This window comes from Trachinotus anak, unplaced genomic scaffold (genome assembly GCF_046630095.1).
Source record: "Trachinotus anak isolate AG129_WGS33_773 ecotype Australia unplaced genomic scaffold, CSIRO_AGI_Tana_v1 ptg000013l, whole genome shotgun sequence".
NCBI classification, from domain to species: Eukaryota; Metazoa; Chordata; class Actinopteri; order Carangiformes; family Carangidae; genus Trachinotus; species Trachinotus anak.
In genome coordinates, this window is record NW_027273864.1 from 23,735,193 (window position 1) to 23,753,519 (window position 18,327).

Consider the following 18,327-nt stretch of genomic DNA (forward strand, 5'->3'; position numbering starts at 1 on the left):
ATGCTATTTGGACTGCTTCCACTTGAGAGAGAAGGCTGTGGTGCTTATCTTCATTTTCTCTCAGCATTCTTATACAGATGTCTTGGGAATTTCGATGTCCTCACAAAATATGCATTTTCCACACAAGACGCTGACCTTATTTAATCTGAGGTGGCCATCCTCTCAGGTTGTTTCTCTGTCTTGCAGCTTGTTTTATTTTTTTCTTCAGTACAGTCTCAAATGAATTATTTCGTATAAAGATTAGTTGTCAAATGAATTCTCTTTATCATCATTGCCCCAGAGAAGAGGAAATTACAGGTGGAGACAGCTGCGATACCAACCCATTGACTGACCTAACAAGAGGGAGCGTCCATCATTCTGCACTTACCTGCCTGCCCAGCGGCAGTTTGATCGGTCACCTTTGACCTCTTCCACATCTTGCCGTCCTCTGGAGCTCTGCTGATTCACAAGGCTCTGCAGTGATAGAGAAAGAATATAAAAGAGGAAATCTTTAGCAGAGCATGTGTGCATGGCTCAAAGGCAAATCAGTGACCGACATGCTCCTCACAGTCTGAGGTGTCAGTCTTTTTTAACTTTTGGATCACACTTTTATTTGCACATTCTCTTTTTGAAAATTTAAGCAGATGCCACTCAAAGGGTCGTGGAGTCATTTAAAAATTTTTGGAGGAAATTCAGCATGTCAAAAATGCTCAAACATGAAGAAAAAGCACAGTACTCCTCTCCACTGGTGCAGTTGCCCTAACCAGTCAGTAAGAGGCAGCAACCAGTGTCATTTCCAGTGACTGTGGGTCTTAGCGTGGGACGCATGTCTATCTCAGGAATCTATTCCAGGTATGTGTTAATTAAGCAAGGAACTTGTTGAAGCCTTGAATAAACAGGGTGAAGAGTTAGGCTCAGTTTCAAAATCACTCTTCTCACCGCCACAGCTTCAGCTTCCCGGTCCTGATAAATATTATCTGATTTAATTTTTAAAAAAAAATGTGTATATGGTAAGTATTAAAATGAAATGCCATGTTTTAATTTACCTCTTCACAGGCTGTAGAAAAAAAACAGCTGAAAGATGCAAATACAGCACTCCGCCACAATTTCCAATTGATGTAACTATATAAATGAAGTGTATTACATGAAAAAAGACATTATTTTCACAGTGGAACCAAATTTCAGCCCTGGAATCTGAGAGGGAAGCATTTGTTCACCACAACCGTACATACAGGGAGAGTTGAACATAAAAACCTCAGGTGTAATGTGACACTGATGAGGATCACAAGTGACTCATATGGCACTTGTTTAACTGTGTCTACATGAGTCACAGCTCCCCTCTGTTATGAAAGGTCACATGCATCTCTTTAAGCCATTACTATATTTTGTTCTTGTAAAATTTGACCTAATGACTCTCAAGTTAAGAGGTCTTAACCTTCTCATTGGACAGGGGCTTAAAGTAGGAGGGGTTATGGATAAGCAATTAATATTATTGTCATTATTACTTTGGAGTTGAACAGATTTTCAGAAAATATTGTTGACATCGAGAGGTGAGTCCTGTTTGTGTCCAGTGTGAATATGATTATGCTTATTTGAATGACCGTACATGCTAATGTTACTAATTCTGGCAGTTTCCTCCTTCTACTTCTTAAAAGACTCAATAGGGTTTTGTGAATTATTCTGGATATTGCAGTTGCTGTTAATATCATAAGATTTATTGCTGATATATTTTTACAAACCTAATAATGCAAAAACAGTCATAACCAGAATGCCTGCTTTTATGTGGAGCTTGTTTTCATGAAAAATGCTTGAATCACTATTGATCTAATAATTCTCTGAGTTAGTTTATCATGTCTGTCTACTGTAATACATAAACACTTAATATGCTGCTCACTTCAGCAAAGGCTTGTGTTTGTTAAGTGTTCAACAGCATGTGCACTCAGCCCGCTTCTCTAAGCCTTTAAAGACTCTGATATCTTGGTTTCACGTGTTAAGTATTTCTCTAGAAGCTTCAAAATGTTCATTACTAAATCAGATAACGTTTTTAGGGGAAAAAAACATATGTATTTATTATTTACTAAGAGATTAAGACTCAAACACTAAGCTAATCTGTGATCATGTCAGATGATTGTTTATAATAGGATTCAGTTTGGAAAAAATAGATTCTCTGTGCCTTTTAAATAAGTAGAAAAATGCCAGATAATTGAAACGCCTGACTTTCACTGAGGACTTTTCTTTTCAACTTGGACCACAGCTTTCCCAAATACTGAACTTTAGAGATTTCACCTCACATTTAAACTATTTAGTCTTGTTTTGATATCACACTGAAAATAAAACCTGTCATCTTGGAAAGTAAGTATTTTATTTTTAGTTTAGGACACATGCTCCAGCATATGTTCAGAAAGGTTCTGGACTCCAGCAGCGATCTTGGCTCTCGGTGTGTCTGCAAAATGAACTGCACAACACATATGGTAAAAGCAAAACAGCCTGCAACAGGAGACATTTTGGCAGGAAGCCCTTTGCATTAAAGGAAACCCACTGCTCTTCCCTCCCACTGGATAGATTACTGTTTTAGCTGATTGCAGTTATAGTATAATATTTGGCTGAGGCTCTCATCTGTTTTAATGAAAGCTGACTTGTGAGGGAGGGAACACTGTGGACAAAATAACATAGATCCTGAACATCTGTCCCAGTCACTGTCCCTGAGATTTGTGCTGGGGGCTCCATTACAGCACTTCTGTTACTTAAAAAAAAGAATTTAAAGCAAGTATGTAGGCAGGCTGGCTGTCACTGCAGGCAAAATGACAAGACACCAAGCTGTAGAATTGGAGAAGGACTATTTGTAACGTTGGACCACTGTAGCAGAGACGATATATCCACAGCTCCTCACCCTCAGTGAACCTGAGTTTGTACTGGTGCTCACTTCTTCGTATCTTTCTTTAATGCTCTACTGTCGATGTCATTTATATATATCTCATTTTGCTATGTTCTGCACACACAATCACAACAGCTTTCCTAATAGGATGTCCATGTCTTAATTCAAAAGATTTCTGTGGCAGTTGTTTGCTTGCTGTAGTATTTTGACAGTTTGTCTCATAAATACTTGATTCTTCACAGACATCAACAGAATGGTCAGTGATTTTTTTGTTATGCCTTCTCTGCCCATGTGTGGTCAAACCCTGTGATGCTTGACTGTAATTTCATCTTTGCATGTGTGCAACACCACATCCTTTAACATCATTTAAACTCGACCTCTTCTCGTATTAACAAAAATGCCAGTGGAGTTCTTTGAAGTTTGTTAAAAAAAATCACTGGAGCTGGAGATGCTGTGCAGCAGACAAATGAATAATGCCTAATGTGTCAGTTGTACGTGTCTGAGTAATTCAGCCCCCTCCACTTCAGATGACTGCACCACTGACCATGTACTCTCGAAATGGCATCTGGTAGCTTCTCGAATGTCCCTCAATGCATTTCTCCACAGCACACGTCACCCACTGCAGCCGAGTGAGTTCAAGACAGAAAGTGGCTTCAGCTATGTAACCCGCATAAAACCAGGCCTGACGACAAGGCCCTTTGGTGTCAAATGAGCGCTAATGGTGCTATTTGAACTTCCCAGTGGAATCGCCCATTAGTTTGATTGCTGGGAGAGAGCTGACAAGTTGATGCGTATATGTTGTTCAGCTTTACCATGGTATGTGTGGCAGTACATTTTAATCAGTGTGTGTTTATTCCCTTCTGCTTTTTCTGATTGTGTCCTATCTGATCTATGAAGTGTAATTGCATTGAAGATAATTAGCTTTCTACAAAAATACAGTTTGCATGCGAGAAGCACGTATAGGGAGAACAACTACAGTTTGAACAGTAGCAAAAAGGAAGCTTATTTTTCTTATTTTTCTTCCAAAGTACAACCCACTCTCTGCATGCAAGTTTCTGAATCTCAGGCTACATATTGATTTGATACCTCCATCTAAAGTTAGTCATCAGGCAGCAACCTCGCAGCTCTGACCTCACAGCTATGATCCAGCTTCCCAGATTTAAAACCAGCATTCAAACTGAGAAGCCTGCATGCCTGGCTAACAGGATTTCATGCACCAGCACCAAATCTGCGTGTCCTCTGTGTAACTAAATCCTGCACAGCATTTAATGTATATCTAAATTATTAATATAGTAACACACTGTAATTTGAGCAACTGAAATTAGATAGCACATAAAATTCTATTTACTGTAAGTCAGTTTATTACTCTTTAGGTACAGCACATTCAGTTCCCTGTAGAGGAAAATAGAAGCATGTCTTCATTACACACATGCAAGTACATTTATTACTGCAACTATTTGTGCACCTGCTCACCAAGAGCTGACATCTTTCTGATGCAAATGGGCGCTGGTGCACATCATATATATCCTGAAGTATGTTTGCAGGCACTGACTTACAGGAAATAGTCTGACTGTAATACATTTCTCCTCTCTGTTCAGAGCATTTTCTCATCCAGCCTTCGTTTTGAGGGCCACCTACCTGCTCACAGTCCTCTGCGCTCTCAGCTCTGTTCCCTGTCAGGCAGAAGTCTGGTCACACTGTGCCGCCTTCTAATTTTTTCAATGTAATAGATCCGTCCAGCAGTGTGCAAGTCGGTGCTTGATGCCCCTCTACAGCCTAGACCCAGTGACTGCCAAAAGCTGTTTAGGCTTTTTTGTATTTGTGGTGACTCCAAAGACATTGGAGGTTGAGTGGGCGGTGTAGCAGGAGGGCACCGTGGAAGGGTGGGTCAAAGAGCAGGTTAAATACCTCTTCAAGAATTATTTGTTCCCATGAACCAGATACATTATGAAGATGAAGTTTGTTTACAAGCCTGATGCCTACATATATCTGAGTTCACAAGTTTAAGACCTGAATACATTTGCTGTGTCTAAGTGTGCTGTACATTTTAATGTTGTACTTTAACTCGTAAAGTTCTTGAATGATTGATGATGAAAATAAAGAGGACAAGACTCAAGTGCAATCAAACTCATGTTTTTGTTTTTCCTGGACACATTTTTAAAGGAGAATCATATTAAATACATATGAACAGCAGCATGTCAGACAGAAGACACATGATGAATGATCCACCTGATTATTTCAGGCCACCTCAGTAAAGTAAACTTTTATTACCAACACTCAGTGAAACATGCAAATAAAGGTTCATCAACATCAAACCCATCCAAACAGTCTGGTGGATGTTTTCACTAAAATCAACATTTGTTTATGTGCAGGATCAGACTGCTGACCAACGTAATAGTGATTTTTGACATTATATTCAGTGGAAGTAATTCTCGACAACTGGGACATATTAATTACCATCCTCCCAACTATAATTAACAAAATAAGGAATTTCTAAATGGCCATCATTGATTTGACAAACTAGAGTGAAAAATATGTAAGTGATGATGTTTATTGGATGAAGTTTGACATCCAGGGCAAAGTGTCCTCTTTAAGGCAAAACTATGCAAGTAGTCATAGAAGACACACTAGAATTGAAATAGTTATCACATAATGGTTAACAATAGGTCTGCTCAGAAATGTTTATTCTGCATTTGGCTCTGAGTAAAACCTGAAGATAGATACATCTGCATCTGAATCAAAGTTCAAGGCTGCAGCCCATGGACGCTTTTGTCTTTTAGCCCAGACTCTAGTGTTCCAGTTGCATGTTGGGAGTTGTTGTATTATTTTAAGACACAGTGTAACCGTGGCCAGCCTCTGTCTGATGGCGGCTTAAATCAAGAGGTGAAGTGTAGGTACGTCACATTGTCCCCCCTCCCATCGGGGTGTCGTGCCAAACATGAGGCAGCTGCTGCAAGTTTATGTTCCCATGAACATCTGAAACCTGATCAAGAGTATCTACAAGTGTTAATCACCAATAACATCCCTAAATACACATACAGTACATGACGCTGGGGTATAAAAGCACCAGTTCACATAGAAAGTGATCCACATTTATTTATATATGAAACATAAAGCGCTGTGGTATATTTACAATATATATGGTTTGTATATGGCTCAGTATTTAAAATTTAGTTTCCATCAATATGTGTTTTCCTTTTAAATTTTACATGATTGGGTTTGAGACAGCTATGACAGACCCCCTACCAAAGTGTACCATATGCCACTCCTTGTGACTGTCCAAACCTCTCCTGCCCCGGCAGTAAAACCAGTGAACTTTACCTCTAACAAACAACAACAACCATAAATCTGTCAGACCTAAAGAAATATGTCTGTGGGTATCCATTTCTAAGCAGATGGTTGTAGGTCTGTGACTGTTGAGGTCATATAGCCACAGAATCGTGTAGGTCAAATCAGGGCTGATCTTCTTTTATGTTAAATTAAATCTTAGAGTTTTGTTTTTTCTGTGTGAGAAACCTTTCTTTATTCTGCTTTGATGCAGATGATGTTCAGCTACTCAAAAAACATGTCGCATGGGACTTCAGGATCTAATACAGTAACAACAGCAACTTACATGTTTCTAGATGTCATACAATCATAAGCACTTAATGCTTAAGCATACATACATTTTCGCCAGCTACTTAAGTGGCTTACTGGTTCACTTACATAGGAAGATGACACCACAGGCATATTCTGGTTTACTGGCCGCAGGTTTACTAGGTGTCATCTGGTCAGGTCGAGGTCTGAGAGGGGTTGATGGAGAGCGAAAGAACTGTCCCACACTATATTTGGATGACGGTGATATGGCAAATGCACATTGGTGTCAATAAGAGTTAGTATTAATATGTGATATAGAGATGCTGAAAAATAATTTAGTGGATCATGAGACTGATCATTCATGATATTATATTGTCATCTACACTAACATTATATTACACACACACACACACACACACACACACACACACACACACACACACACACATACACACATATATATATATGTATATAGTATTCTGCATCTGGCTTATATGAATTTATTGTGTCTTGTAAGCCTATGCATACACATGATATGACAATAAAAAGTTCATACAGCTGAACAAACATTTAATAATTCTGTGTCTATATTTCCCTATTGAGTTTTATTCTCTTAAATTATTCATTTATTTTCTACTCATGCTCATATATGATTTTATATGAATTCATCAAAAAATATCAGTGTGTAATTACAGTTAGAACTAGTTAACTACTGCAGTTTCACTTTATAGCCTGCATAAATTCATGTAACTCCTTAAATCTGGAACTCAGCCTTACCTTGTGATTTCCACTAGCTCTCCTGCCCTTTTTTTTTTTTTCTTTTGAAAACTCACTGTCAGCAAATCTCGTGCCAGGTCTCTTCCATCACCCTTGTGGGATGCTCTGAGTGCACATAATCACAGGTCAAGTTCCTGTGTTGAAAATATGTACAGTTGCATAATGTAAAATAACATGCTTGTCCAAGTTCTCCCTCGTGTGCTGTTACTGACTTCCTCATACTCTCGCTAACTGTTTTGCAGACTAAAGCTTCCAGGTATATGTGTGTTCAGTGATGACTTAGAAGTCTCCAAATCTCTTGACCTACTCTGCCAACTGGCTCCCTACAACTGTCTGCATCTGTTTCTAATGGTATGTCTCATAATTCACACTCCACCTCCTCTGGCTCCCCGTTGCCTCCTTTCCACTTCATTTACCATCAATATCTACCTGGTTTTTGCTATTCAAGTCCTTCCTTTGAATCTGCTCCCCCAGGCAATGTCTTATCTAACTCTTTCATTTTGATCTGTCTCAGTCATTGGGGTATTTTACTGGTTCATCACTGTCAGACATACAGTTGGTAGTTGTATTTGATATTTGTCTGTGAAGTATTCTTTGGTTTGTTAGTTTCTATCTTTCAGGCATGAAACTACTTTAATTTGCCACTTTTAATTGCTGAGTTAATTTTTTTTGATGGCAGTAAAATAAAATTTATTTTGCACTGAAAGCAGCTACACTGCAAAGGTTAAATCTTCTCAGGCAAAAGTGCAGGCAACCAACTCTCCTCCTCTGGTGTCTGCAGCTGCACTATTTTTATCTGGATAACTTTAATAGTGGTGGGATCAGAAAGACATTTTTATCAGCTGTGGATAATATTTTGAAGCTTCAGGGAGTGCATCATGTGATCAGGAGAGGTAATGCCTGCAACCCTTGTAAGAGGCAAGGGGCTGATGAGGTCACACCATGTGTCTGATTTATTGCTCTGCTAAGCTTTGCTATGCTGATACACCCTGGTTGGAGCTCTGCCAACAGCAGCATGTATGCATCAGGAGATATTCTTGATACCTTTTGGTTGTTAAAGTAGTTATAAAAATGAAAGGCTGCTTCAGTTTTGCTCTCTTTTGACTGTGCTTTTCCTGAGTTCATACTATGAGGCCTGTCAGGGAGTTTGCTGTTTTCTAAATGCACCGAACATCACGTTCTGTATTTCTGGCACACACACACACGCACACACACACGCACACACACACACACGCACACACACACACACACACAAATACACACACAAATACACACAAATGTTGTCAAAAAGGTGACACGTATTCACATTCTATTTTCAAACCCAGTGCTAACAGTCACATAAGAAACAATATTTTTTATCTCTAGTTCCAGTTGTCACTATGCTGTTGAAATATGGCCTCTGCCTGACCTCTGAACCAGGATGTTCAAATGAATAAAACCTCTTCACACTTTCTATCTCCTTAAAGCACACACACATCCAAGCGGTGAGCTAGAAGAGGCAGCTAAACTTCTGACTTTACCTCCAGAGTAATTGAATGCTTGCTTTTCACACCTCTCTGACTCTAAAGTGGCGTTCATCATGTCCCCGTCATGGACCCAACGGCGTGGAAAACTCGATTTTGGCTGAATTATTCTTTCAAAGGAATACTTTACTGAAAATGTAGTGGGAGACATTGACTGGAGTCGTCCTCTTAGTGAAATGCTTATCACACTCAGAAAACCTGTGGTCTGATGTGATACAAGTGAAGGCAATACATGTGGTATTACCTCCACTTGACAGTCAGTAAGACACACAAACTCAGCAAGTTAGAGTTGAGATAGTAAAACAGGTAACCCAAACACTTCCGACTAAGAGTAGTCAGTTTGAATTCAGTAGTCAGTTTGTATTATCACTGTGATCAGTGGTTAGATAGCTGTGAACTTACTCAGTGGACCTAGTATGTTAAACATAGCTAAATAAACTACAGATTTTACTACTATTGTTTGTTGTGATTAAGGAAGTAATCACCTCAGTATAAAATTACTCCATTACAAATCAGTCCACTTTCTTATCTAAGTAAAGGTACAGACATACAGTATTATCAGAAAATGGTACTTAAAGTATAAAAAGTAAAAGTATGTAAAAGGCTGTTGTGTTATTATATGAGATATTATTGTATTATTGCATAAACATGTATGCAGCATTTAGAGCTGATGTTTACCACTTTATATATTGTTCAGCAGGGTTAGGGTCAGGGTCATCTTAAAGTTCATCATATTTTAAAATATGCTCATATGTTTTGTGTATCTAGTGACTGTAGCTGGCAGAAATACTCAAGTTAAGAACAAGTTCCTCAAAACTGTACTTGAATACAGCACCTGACTAAATACACACCTGCCGATGTGGTAGTCTCCCGTATTTTAAGGTAATCTCCTGGTGCCCTCCTGTTTTGTTGTTTCTTCTGGTGAACTCACGTAATTTGCATGACTCTCAACATTTATCATAAATAATCACCGTACACGCATCCATAGATTTTGTTTGTGCAACATTATACAAGTTGCCAGATTGTGTATGAAAGACAAGCCAGACACACATTCCACACACATGCATACAATTTCACCCATCTGGTACCACAACTTGGCAACCCACAACCCGATGCAAGTGGTGTGTGCAGCTGCTCTCAGCAGGCAGGACATTTGACAGGGGAATTAATTGTTGTTAAATTAACAAGTTCAACGAAACTTGTCAATTTTATGTTCATGGAATGTTTATCTAATGATAATATTAACTGACCCACGGTGGTGTTAAAATATGACAATTAAATGAGTCTTGTTTTGTGTTTATTATGTAGCTACATCATTCATTTATTTGAATAAAAAAATCTAGATATGTAAATGTGCTTAGTTACGTTCCACCACTGAAAACTAATGTACTTTAAAGTCTATGATAAATTAGATCATACTCTCAATACATTGCACAATTAAAAGAAAACTGTCAACTTTTGTCAAGCTATGAATCCTCTCCTCTAATGAGGAAACAAGTGTGTGCAGTAGAAACTGAATTCTCTCTGGTTGTATGGCCCATAGACGGCCCTGGCATGATGCAGTTAACAGATGGTTGAACAGACGTGTGCAGTGCTTTGATATGAGAGATGATACTGTCTATATACATGTTAATTGACAATTTAGCAGGAATGTCAAATGGTCACATCCTGGCGAGTCGCTGTCGCAAGAGTTGGAGCTGGTGTCAACCTGTCAACACAGCACGTTGAGCTAAATTGGTTTTCACAGGGCTCTTAGCTCAAAGATTAACGTAGTCAAAATTTGGTATTCATTAGGTGGGTGTAAGCAAGGTTATGGTAATTAGATATTCCTTAAAAGAGCAGTAGCTGTGTGGAGTAGTACACATGCACTTTTAGAGGTTGATTCAGAGCTTTTTCAGCTTAAATGTGATGTCAGTGCATGTTTATGTATTGTACATGACAGCATTGATTAACCAGGGGAGTGTTTTGAACGTGAGTGACTCGCTGACAGTGAAAATGGATATGAGCTTGGATATGGGTCAGCTCAGTCTGCAGGGTCAGGAGTAGATGGATTTGACCTCTTCTGACATGTCAGATTTGTGTCCTACATTTGGGAAGTATTGAAGTCAGAATGGCCGCATCCATCACAAACACGAAAACTGTAGAACTGTTCAAATGTTGTGAATGCTACAGTCATTTTGTTCATCGATGACTGTTTTCACTCGACACTGCTTCTTTGAATGACCTAGGCTGGTGCAGGTAGATGCTACGCTGACTGATTTAGCTGATTTTTTAGGTCTTTTCATAATTGGCCATAAGATGTTAGAATTGTGATTGATTGAGATTCTTTGGGGTGGTCCAGCTCGCTTAAGTCACGATCAGAGGCTCTTTTAGCTTCAAGAGCATCTGGGGTCGAGGTTAGTGTGGCCTCCCTGGAATCCTCTCTGCATCATGTGGTTCGGCTGCTGATGGAGTGTTTGGGATAACTGAGATGTCTCTATTTCCAGCCAAGGAGCTATCTGCCTCATTTCTTCATACCATAATAAAAAAAAGAGAAAGTACTGCCCTAAACTCTGGGGATTTCTTTCCTCCATATGCTGTTTCCCTCTTCTTATTTCTCACACCTTTCTTGGTCACACTTTTACAGTCTGATCCACTGACATTCAACCCTCCCCTCGCCCATCTCTCCCCTTGACTGTGGTGATAAACCCATAGCTGTCGCTGTCATGCAACACTGAGGACACTCATAAAGGCGCCACCTGTTGCTGGTGCATGCCGGGACGCTTAACTTGGAATACTGCAAACTTGGCACTACTCAGTCATTTACTCCCCCACCCTGGTATCTCTTTACTGGAGGCATGTCTCCAATTAATGCTGCTCAATCCACTGCTAACAGTAGGTAGAAATAATTTAGAAAACCAGGAGGATGGCAGCTCACTGCCAGGAAGTTAAGGGTCGACACAGTGTATGACCTAGAGTGTGCAGTTAATCCTATTGCTACACTATAGATTGTATATAGATTCATAGCTTGTATAGATTCAGTGCTTGGATAACAAGAAGACATACAGGGCACCGTCTTACTCTATTGTAACACCATCATTCCACTACCAGCATAGGCTGTTAAATGCATATTGTATGTATCAGAAAATATAAAAATGTTTGCTTTTTTATGTTTATCACCATCACCCTAGAAATTGTGGAGCTAAATTCTTAGGGAGGCGACTGGGGTGTAAGGATTGCGCAACTAACCTTGTGACTCAAGCACAGGAGACCACTGTTTGTTTCCAGTTTCATACTAGCACATTTGTTTTGACCATGGCTGTGACCTTCCATAACCTTGACCAAGTAGGCTCAGGTTTTCAATCCTAACTAGCACTATTGAGATAGATTGAGATATTTTATTACCACCAACTAAGCAGTTTCTATGCCTTTACCATGTTTCATTTTAACAATTGATTATTAGGTTATATTTACATTGGAGGACTTGTATTTGTACTATGCTGCCTCAACTATTAGTCCATGTTAAATATATAGAAGTGATAAGAAAAAGGTGTAAAACTGTAGCATATATCCACCTTCCAGCAATTTAGTTCTTGCAGAAACCTTAACTATTCGGGGGAATAGACAGTGAAGATCAGAAAGAAATAATCAGTTGCACATCTTAAGGACCATAAATGAGACGAACAGTTTGACAGGTTAAGTGACATTGTAATTTCAATTGCAATTATTACTTTGTTGCCTGTCTGAATAAAACATAGTAAGTACATCCCTGATGCTTTGCGCCCCCCCCCCCCCCCCCCCCCCCCCCCCAATTAGTCAGCCCACTCTCATTATATATGTTAACAGCTCTGTCTAAGAGGCTGCACTGATGTTGTTGGAGTGATTTAGTGGTATAATGTTTTGGCCCAGTGAACTTAACGGGAATATTCGTGATTAGATTCTGCTAAATTAGTTTACAAAAGCTTTTTGCAAAGGGGAAACATGTTTTTGAAAATGAGTGTGGTGTTTGTATTTCAAGCTGTTGTGGAGTAATTATAATTATCTCAAGTAATTTTCTAAGTAGGAAATATGTTTGCAAATTGAAGGAGATTGGAAATAGTTCTCACAAATTTATCACCATTTCTCTGTTTCTGTCACATTTGGCAGGTTTACAACATGTAATTGATCTAAAATACTGTACTACAGTGTAATTGCACGTGAAATCTTCAACTTCAGATCTTCAGCCTAGGTTTAATTTTAAGCTTTGTTTTCCAGCCTAGATGATAATTGCAGTACACTTAGGTGTAATTATATGTCTGGGATCTGTTGACACATAAAAGCCAATCATACAAGTCTTTCAGGTGAAAAACTAATACTGTTATTAATGTCCACACATTCTTTGGCAATTAATCACACAATCCATTCCATATTCTGGGGCTGGAGCCCCCTAATGGATTACAGCCACGACCATAAGATTCCTGTTGAACCCTTGGGCACTACTGTAAAATGAAGACTATTAATGGCCTTCTTTAGGTTATTATAAAGGTTTGTCATGCTGTGAAAAAGATGATCATCTTTAATAGGGGTATCAGGGGTATCACACAGTCTTCATTAACTTTCACTTGCATCTCGTGGTCTTCATCAGTGAGTGGAGTTTGCTGAGAAAAATTCATCCACTCGTGAAGACCATGAGATGCAGCTGAAGTTCCAGAAAAAGCTAGTAAGTGGAATTAAAGGCTTAACATTGTTTACAAATGTATGACATTCACAATTTAGACGCCAATAATGAAATGATCTACACATCAAATAGAATCTGGATACTTCATCATGGTACTGTTAGACCTTCATCCCGCTTTTGTTATATTTATCTCAAAGGAATAGTTCTACATTTTAAGAAGTACGCATAGATTTCAAGTCTCTGCTGGTTGCCTGGGAAACCTCACAGAGACAAGGATCCAGGAAGTAACCACCCCCCACCAAGAAATAGTCTGGCACATAACCTCACATAAAGTATATTCCTCCACAAAATGGTCATGTCTATCCACTGTAATAAAACAGTTTTTTAATTTTTTAGTTTTTTTGCTCCTACTGGACCTAATTAGCCCACATGTTATGATTATTCTTGTTTTTTTCCTCTCATTCCAGCAATTTTCAAACAGTCAGTTATAAAGTGATTATTTTTGTGGCATCTTGATGATCTTTTATCATCAGCTGGAATTTCCAAAGTATTACCAGTTTCCCCTCATCTTACCCTGCCCAGCAGATGATGGATGATCCACTGGTCCAAAGCGTTGCACCTGACTCCTCTGCAACAGTAAACAGACGCGCCTTTCGACATTTGAGCTGCCTGCACATTCTCACATGAACAGCCTCCATTTTTTCTGAAGGTCCAGTATTTCTTGAACAAGCTGCGGCAGTGTTTCCAGTTTGCCTCTGAGTTTGAGTGATAATCCTCAACATTTCCTTTTAAGATGTACTGCTCAACAGCCTCTAATGTTCAGTTTCATCCTAAAGGATGTTTATGTGTAAATTTCTGTCAGCAGCAAAATGTTTAATCATTATTAGCAAAGCATTAGTAGCCAGACAAAGAAAAGGGTGCCTCCTCCTACAGAATCCAAAACTTCATCAACACTACATCAAAGGAAAAAGAGGTCACAGATTATTCTCTCTGGAAAGTGCTGTGTAAAAAACAGGACTACAAAGATCACTCATCTCTTTATTTATATATAAATTAACAATAAATTAGTATTTAGAAATACTTATAGAAAATCCCAGAAACAGAATGGCATTGATTTACCAGAACCACACAAAATGCTTATTTTTCATCTTAATGTCAAATTCATTTGTGAGTGAATGTATTTGTGAATGTGAATGTTTGTATTTTTCATTGTCTCTTCCTCAATGAAAAATATTCACACATCCAATAATCTGGTGCAGGTGTGTTAGAGAATGTCGTCTTAGAAGAAAAAAGATCCTGCACACTGCTCTTGTTCAGCATCACAATTTATCCATCATCATTAACTTTTCAGTCCCATTAGACCTTCGTCAGAAGTGATCTCCATTGTATTGTTCATTGTCAAAAAAGATATGAAATTGGGCTTTTGGGACTGTCAGACTCTTGACTGAGAAAGCAGAGTGTTTACAGGCAGCAAGTCACTCTGCAAATAACATCATTATAATTGTTGGTAGTATTTTTGAACATCCCTCTCTTTAATTCTCTTCAGTCTCCATGACAACTGAGCACATCACACTCATTGTTCTCTTTCCTTTTTCTCACAGACTTAAATAACCAGAAATACAAAAAAATGTATAGATAAGTTGATGGTTTTAAGATAGGTGCAGATAAAGAAGATATAAAACCTTAAGAAAAGAAAGGGAAAACAAATGCTGTATTTTGTAATGAAACAAATTCATTTTTTAAAATTAATTTAGCACAGTCATTTACTGCCATGTCTTAATTAAGGAAGCAGTACTGGATGGATTTTCATGTACTGTGCACAACAGCGCTGATGAACCAGGAAAGTGTTTTTGAACTTGAGGATGTTGGTCAGCATGTCCTGGTGGGTCAGGAGGAATTGGAGATGACCCTTTTGTGCCTTGTCAGGATTAACTCCTGCACTGGGGAAGCATTCATCATCTTTGTGTGACCTCATCCATCACATACTGTCATAAACTGCGATCAAAGCTGTTGAGGTGATAGAATGAAGTGGACTGTACTCATCCATGGATAATTTATGAAAGCAAAAAAATTCAATCTCAATGGTAATACAGTGGATTGTTGGTTTTATCACAAACCAACTCAGTCACTCGAACCCGCAGAGTTGCAACCTATCAGCACCAGACGAATACCAGACGCATGTTCTGGTTCTGTAGTCTGCGTGTGGCCTGTGGGGTTTAAAATAGTTCCTGCTGAGCAGCCGTGAAAAAACGGATAGATCATATTTCTACTCAGTGTCAGAATGAGAACAAAACATATATGTACATGTACATCATTTAAGCTGATAAAAGTCTTTTACGTCCAATGAAGATCTCACTGCACACACTAACAGTCTTGACTTAATTCCTTGACATGTAGGTCACTGCATGGTTATATTGTGTCTGGTGTTGCCACTAGATGTCATTATTACACTTTACTGTGTTGCACTGCCCTCTAAGGACAAGCCTCCTTCATAGCAGGAGATGAGCCTTCATACTTTTAAAATCATCCGGAGCACACTGGTCAGAATTTATAGACCCTGAATTACACTGCGGTTTTGAGACTGGGCTCCCATTGTGTTGATGCATTTGTTGTGACCATGAAGTATTGATTGCATTATGAAATTCACTTAGATGATAAGTGGTGTATTGGAATATGTATATTCATATTCAGAAAGGCCTCCATTTCTTAATGGCCATCCACTTCTTAGCGGGCAAGCAGCAGTGTGCTGAAGGCTGAGGTAAAATTGGATTGCAGTGCCAAAGGGAAAGCATTTTTTTTCTACCGTTCCAAGCCTTCATCGAAGGAAACCAACACTATTGCTTTTTTTAAGTCACCCTAAACATTACGTGTATGAATAAACATACTGGAGTTGGCATTGAATGACAATTTATGATTTATGTTTGTATGAAGTGAAAATATGGTAATTACAAGCTGTCACATGGAGCTATTTTCTTCCTGATGAAAATAAATTAATAACCACAGGGGTTCTAAGCTATACTTACCTAGAAACTAAAACATCTTAAATTATAGATATATAAATCAGTATTTTTTTTTTTTTACTTGTTTATTTATTTTTTTTTAAGGGCTTAGACAACTGCTGGAGGGAACATTTTGAAGCCTGAAAAGGTAAAGTACAGATGTTTTTTAAAATAACTCAAGTGTAGTCACCTCACTGTGTGATCAAACAAATTCAAACGCATTTTTGCAGATGATTTGCACATTCTTATTTTCTAAGAAAAATATTTTTAAGCATCAGACTTCAAATCAGCGAGTATTGAATAGCAATATTCAGGGTGTGGCTTTCCTCATCAAAAACAGCAAATATAATGATTTCTGTGTTTAATAAAACCCAAGAAAGTACTTTTCCAACCATCTCTGCAGTTCGTTGAATCCATATACGCCAGTGCACTACACTGTGCTTTGTAACATTGCCACTAGTATAGATGTTGTGTGGCTTCTTGCAGAAATATAATTTGTACAAAAAACATAGGCTAAAAAGCAGAAATATATCAAATTTTACATACATTCTGTACATTCTGTAAGTATTTTACATATATGCCAATATATTCAACATTGCATACATAACATATAACCATGCAATAACTGCACCATTCATTTTTCAAATGTTTTGGGCCAAACATTGGCATGTACTTGATGGTCATAACTGGCCAAGTCAGTCACATAATCTCAATCCAAATGATCTTGTGTTTCACTTGCTCAACACCAGACTGAGGGCATAAAGCCCCCAAAACAAGCAAGAAGTGAAGCTGGCTGCAGTCCAGGCCTGGCAGAGAAGACACCAAGTGCCAATTATGACTTTCCTCATCAGAAAAACAACATTCCTCAAATTAATACATAAAACAAACATAAATGCCACATTTCCATCACATTTGCTACATGTTTTTAGGTTTGACTGAGGCTTTTTTAATTATATTGTGTTGTTGCACCCTCTTCCTCTGCAATGATTTCATGGTTCCGACTGGAAAATTATTACTACTCCCCCTAATAATTGTGTTTGCAACTTGTGATAGTGGATGGGAAACGTGCATTTTCAGATTTTCTGGAAATTTGGCTCAAATATGTGTTACTTGTTATTTGTATGGAAACCTGACCAGTGTTTAGTATATTCTGTTTAGTAAAACCAATTTTCAATGTAAACGTCAGTATATCAAATCTAAAAAATATCCACTGCTCTTTTTCTGCTTACATCCACATGCATGGAAAATACATTTCAGATGGACACGGTAATGGGATGGCCTTATTCATGAATCTCCTCTAAAGGGTTGTATGTTCTTTTTTAGATGTAGTGATGGATGTGGGGTTAATAAAATAGAGCACACCTTATATGTTAGAGCCAAAAATAATCTCAACATTATGTTCTGTTTTTCTCACCTCCATATTCCCCTTACTCTTAAGTTGTTGGCCTGTCTGATACCCAACTACCCTGACAGACTACCTTAAACCACCTTTGGATCGTGTCGCAGTTTTTTGGTATATATCACAGCCGACCCCAAGTACCAACAAATAAGCCCAGGCAAAGCAGCAATTCATCATGTGATGCCTGGCTGTTATATATCTCTCTGTCTTGGTCACCATAACTCTTCCTTATAGTAGCCGTTTGAGCACTGCAGTGTTACCAGGCACAAGAGCGATAACTCTGGTGTAATAATGGACCTGTGTGCAGCCATGATGATAGACGAGCTCACCCTTGTAGGAATATATTCTTAATAAAACACACTTCTTTAATAACGGTTCTTTCTGTTTGAAGTCTCATGTGAGAGAATACTCAGGAGACTGAAATCCCCTCACACCTCATGTGTATGTTTAAGCTCCCCATGTATGTCACTAGGTACCTGATTCACTAGCGGTTGGCACATCTGGGCCTCTCAGTGCCTGCCAGAGGTCAGCATTATGAACCTGAGCAGGGGTTTCTTTTTTCC

General features: G+C 38.6%; 1 protein-coding gene and 1 long non-coding RNA gene across 8 annotated transcripts in view; one reads left to right on the forward strand and one right to left on the reverse strand.

Moving 5' to 3' along the window:
* Window positions 1–4,634, reverse strand: part of igfn1.1 (immunoglobulin like and fibronectin type III domain containing 1, tandem duplicate 1) — a 30,008-nt gene extending 25,374 nt beyond the window's left edge. For all 5 annotated transcript variants that reach the window (XM_071495104.1, XM_071495103.1, XM_071495106.1 and 2 more), the window contains exons 1-2: window positions 4,493–4,634; window positions 368–453 (exon numbers count right to left, since the gene is read on the reverse strand). In XM_071495104.1, coding sequence (XP_071351205.1) covers window positions 368–416 — 49 coding nt within the window. In that variant the 5' untranslated portion in view covers window positions 417–453; window positions 4,493–4,634. The remainder of the gene's footprint in view (window positions 1–367; window positions 454–4,492) is intronic.
* The window catches only part of LOC139631136 (uncharacterized), a 145,993-nt gene that overhangs the window by 81,322 nt on the left and 46,344 nt on the right, over window positions 1–18,327 (forward strand). Inside the window, exon 3 of one of the 3 annotated variants that reach the window (XR_011693300.1) lies at window positions 4,453–4,981. The exons of the other annotated variants lie outside the window; for them this stretch is intronic. This is a non-coding gene — a long non-coding RNA (uncharacterized lncRNA). Of the gene's footprint in view, window positions 1–4,452; window positions 4,982–18,327 lie in introns of those variants that run through there. 3 annotated transcript variants of the gene reach the window in all.